We start from the raw sequence: 12,893 nt of genomic DNA, 5'->3' as shown, positions 1-12,893 counted from the left end.
CTTTGTTATGGATAGTTAGTATTTTAACTATGATATGCCATGGCAATTCTTTTTTTCTAGTCTTGTTTTACTTACTTATTTGTTTGTTTATTTATTTATTTATTTATTTTGGTGTTCTGTGTGCTTCTGTGTCAGTATAGGTGTATCTTTCCTTAATTTGGTAAAGTTTTCTTCTTTGATCTTTTTGAAGATCTGGTCTATTCCATTGACTTGGAATTCTTCTTCCTCATCCATGCCTATCATTTGAACATTTGGTTGTTTTGTTTGTTTGTTTGTTTTTACTTTTGTTTTTCATATGTCTTGTTTATTTGGTCCAGATCCTCTTCTTATCTTCAAGATAAGCCTGGTAGGACTTAGAGAGAAAATGCTGACTTGATTTTTCTTATTGTTGATATTCTTTCAATGAGATCTAAGCATCCCTTTGTTAGTTCTGAGTTTGTTATAGGCAGAACAGTTTAGGGAAGAAGAACAGATGTAGAGGTAGGTTGGATCTAAAAGTTAGAAGTGACTTGGGAGGAATTGAAGGGTCCAGAAATATAAAATTGTAAACCTAAAAAATAAAAGCTGACAGTCATCAGCTCTAAAGGTTGGCTTCTAACAATGGCACTCTGCTTACAGCCAGCTCCTCTGTCAATAGCCAGGGCTTAACTTTTAACCCCCTTGCCCCTTATAGTCAACAACTGCCTGGACCAAAGTTAACTTTTAATAGATGTTGCTACATGACTTCTGGCATGCATCCCATGCCTGATGTTTCTCCATGACTCCTAGCATGCACCCCATGCCTGATGCTTTCCATCTTACTATAAAAAGGGGGCCAGAACCCACCTCCATTGCCTGAACACTGGCTGTGGTCTCAGCTAGCTCATAGGCTTTTGTGCCTCGCAGTGAATTTTTTCCCCCTTTGTTTATTTCTGGAATAAAGTTTGCTTCTGGTTTAATAGACTTTAGTGGTCTGTCCCCCATTATTGTGGGGGGACCCTGGACCCGATAGAATGAAGTCAGGTGGACAGAGGGAACTAGCCTGGTATACAGGATGTACTTCCTGGACTTTGTTTCTCATGCCAAAAGCCTAGGAGTCATCTACAATTCAGACTTTCCTCACTACCTACCTACAACACAACTCGAGTGCTAAACAAATCTACTCTTCCGCCATAACATGCAACCCCGCAGGTCTAGCCCAGGTCCCACAATCAGTGCACCAGCCTAGTCTGAGTTCCCTGTCTACACTGCAAAGGAGCTCTAGGTTTGGGCCAGGATAATAATTCCTCTAAATCCCGCAAGCCACAGGACTCTCTCATGCCATATTCAACCTTTCCACCTAGCCAGATAAACCCCACACTTCAGGCTTAAAGCAGGAAGCACAGCCTATATACCAAGCATTTAAATATATGAATCCATGGGGGCCATTCTTATTCAAACCACCATACATGAATACACCTATATATGCCCGCTTTCTACTATCACCCTGCCTGATTAGACTACAGCCATCACTGTCAATATGGTTCTTCCTCCATTTTGTCTTTTTCCATAAAGACATCAGAATCCTCTTTACAAAGCATAGAGTAATTCATGATGCTCCTCTGCTCTAAAGATTCCTTCCTGGTTCCCTTTACCATCAAATATGAAATCCTGCCTGACCTTTAACATCCCACATGATCTAATCACCATGTCCCCGCTACAGTCAGGTCACCCTTCCATCTTAACAATACCAGTCTATCTCTGGTCTCTGGGTCTTATCCGTGCTGAGGTCTTTTAGATCTGTATGTGGCTGGCTCCTTCCCAGCAATTAAGTCTTCCGTGGGTTAGCCCTGTAGAGATCATCTGAAATCACTTGTCACTTGTGATACTCTTGTTCTCAGGGTATTAATATCCTTACCTTAGTTTGCACTCTTTGGAATATATAACACTATCTGAAATATAGTTTAATTTTTGTATGTCATTTTTATTCTGACCACTCACTAGATTTAATTTTCCATAAGAGTAAGGATTTGACGTATTTTGTGTCCTTAATACCTAGAACAAATCTTGCACAGTGCAGATGTTCAATAATTTCTTCTCAAATACATGAATAAACAAATGGTATATTAATTAATTAATTCAATAGAGTAAAAACATAGAGGACTAAATACAAAAAAATAGGTTGTACAGAGATGGGGCAAAGAGTTTAAGACGCCGTAAGTAAGTGTGGCTTTGTGGAAAAACATGTTCTAACATTCATGGGTTTTGTTTCCCGTGTTCATAAGGTCGTTTTTTCAGACTCACCAGGAACACCTGGATAATTCATCTTCTTTCAAGAAGACTGGGATCTTGAATAAAATACAGCAGGTAGGGTGACAGAAATGACTTAGCGGATACATCTTATTTTTTTAGTTAATATGTTAAATATACACTAAATGTTGAATATTTCCAAAGTAGACTTTTCATAGACCACTATGATAATTCACAGAAACTAATTTAAACAGTTTAGCTGCTAGCTGAGTTCTGAGTGTATGAAACAGCAAAAATTGTCTGTGTGAAATTAATGTGTGAAAAGTAACCCAGGTTTGGTTAGTTTTCATGTGGGTTGATAGTTTTATATCAGGAATAATTGTGTTTAATGGACATGTAAATTACTTAGGGAAATACAATCATCATGCTATTGTGTGCTATCTGTAAAGCATGGCAATCATTCTACGTTTAATAACATTAATGTTATTTAAAGGTGTTTGAGTTGGATTTATCACCAAGAGAATTCTCTAGATATTTTATTTTGCTTCTTTTTAATCTATTTTTATTTGTCTTTTAAATTTTTCCAAAGTTTTGCTTTTATTTTGATTTTTTAAAATGTACACCAAATTTACCCTTATGGAAATTCAATCTAGACATTTTCTAAACTTAAGTCAAAAGAAATTGAATAAATAAGTAACCATGAATATAAACCGAGATTTAGCTATGAGATACTCAATGAAGTGTTCATTTGGGGTAGTAATTAGGGAGTAGGAAATATGAATTAGATCTAACTCACTCACTTAAGTGAGTATTAGTATTGCTCACAATATGTTATTGAATGGCAGGTGCTCCACTGTAGAACAGTATGCATAGTATGGTCCACTCATTTATGTATACACACAAATGCCTGAGCTGTTCCTTATTACTGCCATTGAGAGAGAAATGCCCTTGGTCCCTCTTCTCTACCCACATATAATCACACCAAATCCCACAGTCCACACTTAGCGTGAGGACCCTTTTCTTACAGTTCCTCTCTCTGTTTTGCTCCAAATCAACAAAGATGTAAAATTTATCCTTTCAATGAGTTTTAGAAGCAAATTTAATAACACTGATTACTCCGTGAGCCACGGCAAAAAATTTTAGTGGGTGTAGGGGAGCTCTCCCACCTCAATATCTCCCAAGTCTTCCATCATGTAATTAGCCCCTGGTTGCTCCAATTTTACTTTCTGCTTCTACATATTCAACATTTTTTATCTTACATACATAAATGTGACCATGAAATATTTATGTCTCTACCTAGATTATTTTACCTAACACATTGCCCCAGTTTACATTTTTATCAACAACAGGATTTCCTCATGCTTAAAGGGTGAATAGTGTTTTATCACGCTTGCGTGCCAACTGTCATTATCTTTCCATTGAGAGACATTTAAGCTTGCCTGCATACCTTGGCTATTGTAAACAATGTTGTGGCAAACATTTCTTTGGCCTGATAATACATTACTAATCTAGCCTGTTTATTACAAAATACCATACATACATAGAACAGTAAATAATTATGCATAAATGTACAGTATATATATAATTTTCTGATGAATATAATTTATTAATTTTAGTGATAAATGTTTATCTTTTTCTTTTTGGTTAATTTCTTTCTTTCTTTTTTTTTTTTTTGTAGCCTATGTCACAAGAATATTCTCTGCCATTATCTTCTAGACCTTTCACATTTAGGTCTACAAACCATCTGGAATTTGTGCATGTGTCTATGGTGTGAGATCAAAGTCGTTTTCCCAATTCGTCAAAACAGCTCTTTCATCAATGATACTGCTTTTGTGCCTTTGCTACAAATCAAGTGGGAATCATATCATAAATATATGCACAGATTACAGACTTTCTCTTCTGCTCGTTTGAACTATTTATCCCTCTCTCAGTGTAACAATATTATTTTAGTAAGTTTAAAATAATTCTTCATAACTAAAAGGAGACAATTTTAGCTAGTCCTAGCCCTTTGAATTTCTAATATGGTCTGTTAGGAAGCCTGTTTGGATTTTGACGGGTCTTGTCCTAAGACTATGAATGATCTTGAGAAGGATTTCATATCCTTATAGTATGGAAGCTTCTGGTCCATGAAGATTGCCTGTATCTCCTTTGTATCAAATCTTCTTTCTTTCTTTGTTTGGTTGTTTTGTTTTTAACTATTCAGCTTTACTGATGTATCCAGTCTTTTCTTTTGATTAATCCTCATTAAGATTTCTCTCTTTGGCTTTGTCTGTTCATTTGTTTGATGTTATTGGGCTTGTTCACAGTGTGGATTTCTGTGTCTCCTAAGTTCTGCGGTCACATGTACACATGGCTACACCACTCTGTCTTCTTTATCAGACTCTGGCTGTATATGTTATTGCTCATGCTTATAACTCTACCTTCAGCTTGTTTTCCATGCTGTTCTGTGTTCTCTTCCCACCATAGTACTCAAGAGAGAACAGCATTATTGGTGCTTTTAATCCGGGCTATTGTATTTCTCACTTGCTCAGTATTTGGTACCTCTTCAAATCTATCGCACGCTGCCATTTTTCATTCCCAGCCGTAGTTGTCAAGCATCCATACTTCTTTGGTCATAATAAACAGTAGTTGTGCAGTTTAGTGTTTGATGATGCTAATAGAAGATGTTCTCGTGGATCTGTTGTCCATTGTTTCTCTCTCTTTTCTTGGTGGGAAATCATATGCGGGCTATCGTGCATTTAAAATGTTTGTAACAACAATTTGATACCTATGATGATGATGATGATGTTTTCCTTGGGAGAAGATCATCACTGATTTATGTCAGACATGGGAGGTGTTAGCAGTTCCAAGTTACCTTAATCCACCTTAAGTTTCCCTGAAAAAGCCCTTTGGCATCTCAGCCCACAATGATGGAGGATTCAACAGGCCTGACACCTGGATTTTCTCTCTGCATTGGCTTTTGTCCCCTGAGCATCTAAGAAAACTAAATCTCTGAATGGCACTTTCCATATTGATGAAGGCTCTAAGGGCAGAAATAGTTTTATGTGGCACCCACTTCACTCTATATTCTTGCTTTTTCCTAGGAAAAGGCTGACTCCTACCTCACTATATTATTAGTTATTTAATACTCACAAGAAGACAATTCCCATCATATTATTTTCATGTTACTCAGCCAGAGGGTTATTTTGAACTGCCTACCATTCCTACTAAACCTAACTTTATCTCCCTTAAAGCATTTCAATATAGACTTCCAACTACAGAATCTTACCTCATGAAGAACATCAATGAGCATGGGTCATGAGGAACATCAATGGGCATGGGTCATGAAGAACATCAATGGACATGGGTCATGAAGAACATCAATGGGCATAGGTCATGAAGAACATCAATGGGCATGGGTCATGAGGAATATCAGTGGGCATGGGTCATGAGGAACATCAGTGGGCATGGGTCATGAAGAACATCAATGGACATGGGTCATGAGGAACATCAATGGACATGGGTCATGAAGAACATCAATGGGCATGAGTCATGAAGAACATCAGTGGGCATGGGTCATGAGGAACATCAATGAGCATGGGTGGTTTTGTTTGTTTGTCCTCATTTAGTACCACAATCATCTTCCTGGATCTGTCAAGGAATTGGACTCAAAACATTTCTTTCAAATTCCAAACCCCTTCTATAAAATATTACCACAATTCTTGCATATAACAATGCCTATCCTCCCATATTCTGTATCTCTACAGTATTTACAATATCTTACATATATATCACTTCATGTGAATTCTATCGATACATAGAAAACTCAAAGTTTGCTTTTTAAAAGCTTCTAGGATTTCTTATTCTTCAAACATTTCCCATTTGTATTGGGTTGAAGAAACAGGTTCATCATGCTCACATTTTTCTGGGAAATTGAAGGATGCAGAAGGTTCAGTTCTACTTACCATGGAGCAAGCATGGTCAGAGAATCATGGCTTCTATGAGATGATGTTTTCTTTGCCCTATTACACCTTATATTTTTGAAAAGGGACACCAAATTGTTACTTCATAATCCAAAAAGTTAATAATTTTCTTATTGTTAATAAGAATTGTTAATTCTTATTGTTAATTGTTAATTAACTAATTGTTAATTAACAATTAACAATAAGATTGTTAATAATATTCCCTTTCAGCAGGAAGTATTATTCTATGGTTTCATGTCAATGTTTACAAACTTTCTGCATATTTGTCATAATTCCCAGAAAAATCTTCAAAGCATGCAGACATATATTTGCTGTAGAATTAAGTTGTTTGCCCTTTGTGTGGGACCTGCCATGTTATGAGCAATATGTGCAGTACTATTGATACTGCTCACCACAAGACCACTATCCCCAAGGAAGCACGAATCGATTCCTTTAATTCTATTTCTTTCTCTCTCCTTTTTTCTTCTAGGTGGGGGAAAAACGACAGAAAGTCCAATCAGAAAACGAAACTCTCCGAGAGAGACTCCATTCACTCACGAGACAGTTTAAGATGGTCGAGAAGGAGGAGGATAAAGTGTTCTTGCAGAAACAGAAGGTCTATGATGAGTATGTCTTTCCTCAGCTTGCCACAGCTACGTCCAAGTGGTGACTGTCCACCTAAGCTCATCTTAGTTTTCAACCCTGTTTACAACAAGATACTCTTTACTCAGTAATCAATAGGCACACTTCTAATCTGCCTCTATGGTGCTAAGAAATGCTTTTCTCATCTAGATCAGCTCAAATCCATAAAAATTAAATGCATCATTAACACTTGTAAACCAGGCTCAGTAAACAATTATTACCTGGTGAGACTTTCCAGTGAGCTATAATATCTACCCTTATCAAAAGCTGACTCAGCATATGTGTTCCATTTCTCGGGCAGGAGTTTGGTTACCTACAGTGACTTCAGTACCCAAGGAAATCATTTCTTGTTCACTACCTATTGAACTCCACTTGGTCACCAAGGCTTGGTAATTCTACCTCCCAAATATTTCTCTGCTCTATCTCTTCCTCTCCGCTCAGCCTCTTACATTACCTGCTTCTCAAAACATCTTTTCTTCTTCTGCTTTTCCACCGCCAACTTACCTACCTCCAACTCTTTGATCCAACACCATCCTATAACAAATGTATACCAAACCTCTGGTCTTACTGGGCTACAGAGAGAAGGCATTCTGTCTTATTCCATCCTGTATGCCCAGGACTTCATCCATTGCCTTGGAGGCAGTCAATATTCACTAGTGCCTTCTTATGAATATTAACAGAGTCGTATCTAGAAAAAAATGAAATTATGTAAGAAAAAGCCCATGGAATATAATTGCTGTATACACACAGGCCCATTTATGTGAGGCTGAGTTCACGTTTGTTCTTGTAGCATTTAAGCTATGGAGTTGCTACAATCATTGTGTCTCTTCTGACTGCACAGACTACCAGCTGTTATATAATTCCTCCAGTACAAACCGTCCCTAGATCAATACTGGAGTCGTCGCCTAGAATAGTAAATTGTGCTGATGGCAAAGTACCACAGCACTAAAAACTCACCATGGCCTTTTGTCTTCAAGAGCTCAGTCTCCATTACAAAACGCCATCAATTGACTATCCTTAACAGAAATTTATTTTCTCTCAACTGTAAGTGCTGGGAACCTGCCAGGACAGTGCCAACATGAACATAGTTAGGTTTTAGGTTCTAGTGAGGACCCTCTTCCTGACTTAAAATAGTGTGCTCTCTCTCATCTCCCTCTCCCCTCTCCCCCCAATCATACCCTCTCCCCCTACCTTCTCCTCTCCTCTTTTCTCTTTCCTTACATAGAAAAAGTGTGAGTTTTCTTCTCTGTTCTTAGAAGAGCACTGATCTCATTATGAATACCCTACCCTCAAGACCTCATCCACACTAAATCACTTCTCACTTCCCAAAGGTCCCATGACAATATGTGCCCCAAACATTATCAAATCCTTATGTCTCTGCATGATTCTTAAACATCGAAGTATGTAACGTTACTTTGCTTTCTGCATCACATTACGATGGTTTTGAAGGTGAGTTACTTAAATAGGATGCTTTCTCTACCAGAGAAGTTCTTGTCACTGTTGGGACATTTAAACAAAACCATAAACTCCTCTGAGCTTCATTTTCCCTGCTGTATATCAAGACAAAAAAAGTACCAATCCTAAGTTCCAAGCCTGCCAGTATGACATAGTGAGCACCAAGAACAAATAAAAATAGACCTCATTTCTCAAAACTAACCCCCCCCCAAAAAAATCATGCCTTGGCAATGAAATCAACTCCACTAAAGCAATTTTAAAAATACCATTTTAAAAAAGGGGGACCTGTAGGGCCCTGGCCCCCGTTTTGGGTAACTGTTGCCTTGCTTGTGGACCTTGACCTTGATATCCTCCCTATGCTAATTCCTGCCAGGTTCCACCCTCCTGAATGCTTAAGAGAAGTTCCTTGTCTGTGTATCCTGAATAATAGGCGTTAACAGCTTAGATGCAAGATTGTAAAACATCAGTATCGAACTTCTGCCCTCCTGGGTCCTCCCATTATGCTGTAGGCCTGTATTTAAGACCTCCTCCCCCCTTCAAGGAATGACATTTGGCATTTAAAATTTATACATACATACATACATATATACATATATACATATACATATATATACACACATATATATATAATTGAATGAATACTGCGAATGTAATCTATGAATACCACAAATGTGATTAATATCATGAGTGTAATTAATGAATATCATGAGTGTAATTTAAAAAATAAATTAATTAATTTAAAAAAAATACCAACCACAAGAAGTCTCATTGATCTGTACACCCAGTCAGTGGTGAGTTAATCCATTCTATCAGTGAGGCAAGTCTTGTAGCCCTCATTTTTGAGATGCTGAAATGGAGACTCATCCACAAGGTTTCTTGTCCAAGGTCCCTCTTCAGTTCAGATGTTCAGCCCATTCTCAAAGTTAGTCTGTGTTCCTCTCCTTTCTCAGAAAAACCTGATGGGAGCTATAATGTATTGAGAGAGGTACAGCCACTTGAGGCAGATGGAGTGCTAGACAACTCCCCATGCTGTCTTGGGTTAATATTGCAGTTAGTGTTCTTCTAGTGACTTGAGAATTGAAAATTTCATGCAAGTTCTATATGTACATTTATATCAATCCACTGCTTGAACAGAAATTTGTTTCTGTTTTCAATAGTTTATTTGGTAAATTATTCATAATCTAAGCTTCCCCAACTCCTTTTAAAAATTTTTAAAGATTTACTTACTTAGTTTTATGTGTATAGGTGTTCTTATTGCATGTGTACTTGTGCACTACACGTGTGCCTGGTGTCCAGGAAGGTCAGAAGAGGGCATTGGATCCCTGGGAACTGGAGTTACAGATGGTTGTGGGCTGCCACCTGGGTACTGGGAATCAACCCCAGCTGGTCCTCTACAAGAGCAAGTGCTCTTAATCACTGAGCCATCCTTCCAGGCCCTGATTTCTTTCAAAAGGATTTATACACACAATTTATTTTACAAAGGGAAATAATGGTAATATTTGGCCTGCAGTGTCTCAGCCTCTGCGTTCAAACCTCAAGCCCCTCAGGACGATCATTCCCCAATTCAGTAAAATGACTGTCACTTCTTCTTTTCCTGATAGAAATCAGAAACAGATTGCACTTATTAACATGAAAGAAAACTTCCTGGCACAAAGAAGACTTGACATCAAAAACATGGAAGACGGCTATGGAACGCTCCAAGATCTTCTTGAGTATGTTTTGTGCCATTTAAACTTTTACTCTTCTCTGTGTTTATTTCTTTAAACTGGAACCAAAAGTCTGTGTGGCCAGGTAGTATATTACAGGGAAGTAAGTTATAAGTAGCTCTCTCTGTTTCGCAGTTCAGAAAGGTCACGGTCAATGTATACTTCACTGAAGGGGTAGACCAGATTTAGGGCCAGTGACAAGCATGTGCCTGACCACTGTCTTCACCAGTATCCTTCATTCCTACATCCTAAGTCATTTACATTACCCATAAAATAGTGCCTATTCCCAAGTTTAATTTTTAAAGGTAAAAATGTGTAATTTATAGAAAGTTACCCTAATCTCTCCATCTCACCAAAGAAAAAATTACTATTAATAGTTTGCCACACATGCTTTACATGTATATTAATATAAAAGATATATAAATATATATAATATAAAAGATATGTATCTATTGTGCATATTTAAAACTGGATTTTATTACTGTATAACATGATGTTCCACTTAAAATTTTATCTGTGTAAAGACAGAAACATGGCTCCATACACTTATAGGCACACTCAAACTCTAGGTTCTATCTCCAGCCCCACTGGATCCAACAAAGCAGAAATAAAAGACTGAGGAAGACCTGTTAGTTATTTAGCTGCGTTGTGTTCTTACCCTGCAAGGAAACGTCACAAAACACGACAGAATCCGCTTATAAGAGTTTATTAGAGTTAAAGGGACAGAGAGTGCACAGGCCTGTGGGAGAGACATGTGCGTGGAGAAGAGAAGAGAGAGAGAAAGAGAACCGGGAATATGGCGCTCCGCTTTAAAAACCAGCTGGGGGCGTGTCCAGGTCACGTCACTACTCCACGCGTGTGCATAGATCACATGGTCACGTTGCACGCTTACGTAGCCATGTAACGTCACGGATTCTGGTCACGCGAGATGCCTTGGCTGGAACTTGCTAAGCGGAGGTGTGCTAGGCGGAAGTGTCCGCCTGGTAAATGCGACCGTGGCGTGGGGGGGGGGGGCGTGTTGTGAACCCTTCAGACCCAAGACTTGGAGATTGCTACAAGAAAAAGGAAAAACATTTTAAGATTCAGGCATAAATAACAACTTTCTGAATAGGACTCCAATAGCCCAGGCACGACAACAAAAACTGTCAGAGAGGTTATAAAGTTATAAAGCATCAACTTGTAAAGTTCCTGAGCAGCAAAGGAAACAGTGACCATTCTGAAGAGAAAGACCACAGGGCAAAAAATCTCCACCAGCTATTCATCGGACAAAAGATTACTATCCAAAATATATAAAGAACTCAAAAAGTTAAATGCCCAAAGAACAAATAGTCCATCCAATGAATGTGCAAATGAATTAAACTAACTTCTCCAAAGAAGAGACAAGTGGTCGATTAACACATGATAAACTGTTCACCTTACCCACAAGCAAATGCAAATAAAAACCACTCAGATTCCATTTCACCTCAGTAAAAGTGGCTATCATGGAGAAAGCAACAATAAATTATTGGGAGGATGTGTCGAGAAAGGAACATTTATGCACTGTTGGTGGGGAGACAAGCAAGAGAAATAACACATGAAATAGCTAATGAACCACGTATGCTGTGAACAACACAGACTAAATTATAAAATAACAAGCTGAAGAAGGACCAGACTGGACCAGTCTAAAAGAGAAACAGAGCCAGGCAGTGGTGGGACATGACTTTGATCCCAGCACATGGGAGGCTCACACCTTTAATCCCCCAGCATTAAGGAGGTGGAGACAGGAATATAAGGTGGGTGGAGGCAGGACCTGCCCATTCAGTCTGAGGATTCATAGAGACAGAATGCCGTTTGATGGGAGATTTCGCAGAGGTAAGAAGTCTCTCCTGTGGCTGGCTGCTCTGCTTCTCTGATCTTTCATCTTTCACCCTCCATATCTGACGCCGGGTTTTTATTGTTAAGACTCATTAGGGTTGTGCTACATCCTGTGTCAGTGGAAGACTGCAAATATTTGTGCAGGACATTTGTGTAATAATTTTGTTTTTTAAATGCCTTCTCCTTTAGCCTGGTAGTCTAAGTAGGGCTTTATTATTAAGAAATAGCTGCATCAGTGGGAGAAGGTAAGTTAGAAGTCTCCTGAGCACCATATGTTGAAAATGTTGTGTCTTCTCCAATATATATTTTTGGTGTCTTTGTCAAAAAGCAGATGTCTACAGCTGCTATGTACTTCTGAGTCCTCTGTTCTTCCCTGGACCTATGTGTCTGCTTTTGTTTTTACGTTTTTGTTTTTGATTTTGCCAGTACCCTACTGATTTTGTTACTGTGGCTCTTTATCATAATTTGGAACCAGATATCGTGATACTTCCAGAACCGTTCTGTTCACTTACCGACGCACAGCCAAGAGCTAAAGTGAGAGCCTGCACCAAGCCTACTGTCAGCAGATGGAAAGACACAGTGGAGACCCCAGTGTAAATCAGTGAAATGGAGACTACGAGAACAAAAGGAAGGACCAGTGACAGAGAGGTGGCTCTTTGGAAAGATTTAGGGCACCAAGCACTTAGCAAAACTCAGCAAAAGAGAAAAACAAAGCTTCGAGAAGGAAGGGCAGACATTGCAACAGATGCCACTCACGTTCAGAGGAGCATTATGGAGTTCTTCGAAAATGTATAGTCCAACAAGTTAGCAAATGAACAAGCTGACAAATGATGAGTGTCCTACCATGCTCCATATGACCTGCCCACATTAGGTCAAGAGGACAGAGACAACTCAAACAGATCTGTACTGAGCAAGATGATCAAAACCGTAGCAAAGTGTCTCCCCAAAAGGAAAGCCCAGAAGGGAGCAGATGGTCCACGGTCCACTGGGGAAGTCATCCAGACATCTGAACAAGAACCAAACTCTTCAAATGACTCAGTAAAACAGAAAGGGGAAAAAATGCTGCCAATTTCACGCTTTAAAGCCA

General features: G+C 38.7%; 1 protein-coding gene across 1 annotated transcript in view; it reads left to right on the top strand.

Moving 5' to 3' along the window:
• Positions 1 to 12,893, top strand: part of Ccdc175 (coiled-coil domain containing 175) — a 63,971-nt gene that overhangs the window by 25,045 nt on the left and 26,033 nt on the right. The window contains exons 8-10 of the mRNA XM_028858274.2: positions 2,244 to 2,325; positions 6,640 to 6,776; positions 9,848 to 9,958. Of these exons, the coding sequence (XP_028714107.2) occupies positions 2,244 to 2,325; positions 6,640 to 6,776; positions 9,848 to 9,958 (330 nt within the window). The remainder of the gene's footprint in view (positions 1 to 2,243; positions 2,326 to 6,639; positions 6,777 to 9,847; positions 9,959 to 12,893) is intronic.

Source organism: Peromyscus leucopus, chromosome 14 (assembly GCF_004664715.2).
Source record: "Peromyscus leucopus breed LL Stock chromosome 14, UCI_PerLeu_2.1, whole genome shotgun sequence".
In the NCBI taxonomy this organism is placed as follows: domain Eukaryota; kingdom Metazoa; phylum Chordata; class Mammalia; order Rodentia; family Cricetidae; genus Peromyscus; species Peromyscus leucopus.
This window is presented reverse-complemented; position numbering and strand designations above follow the sequence as displayed.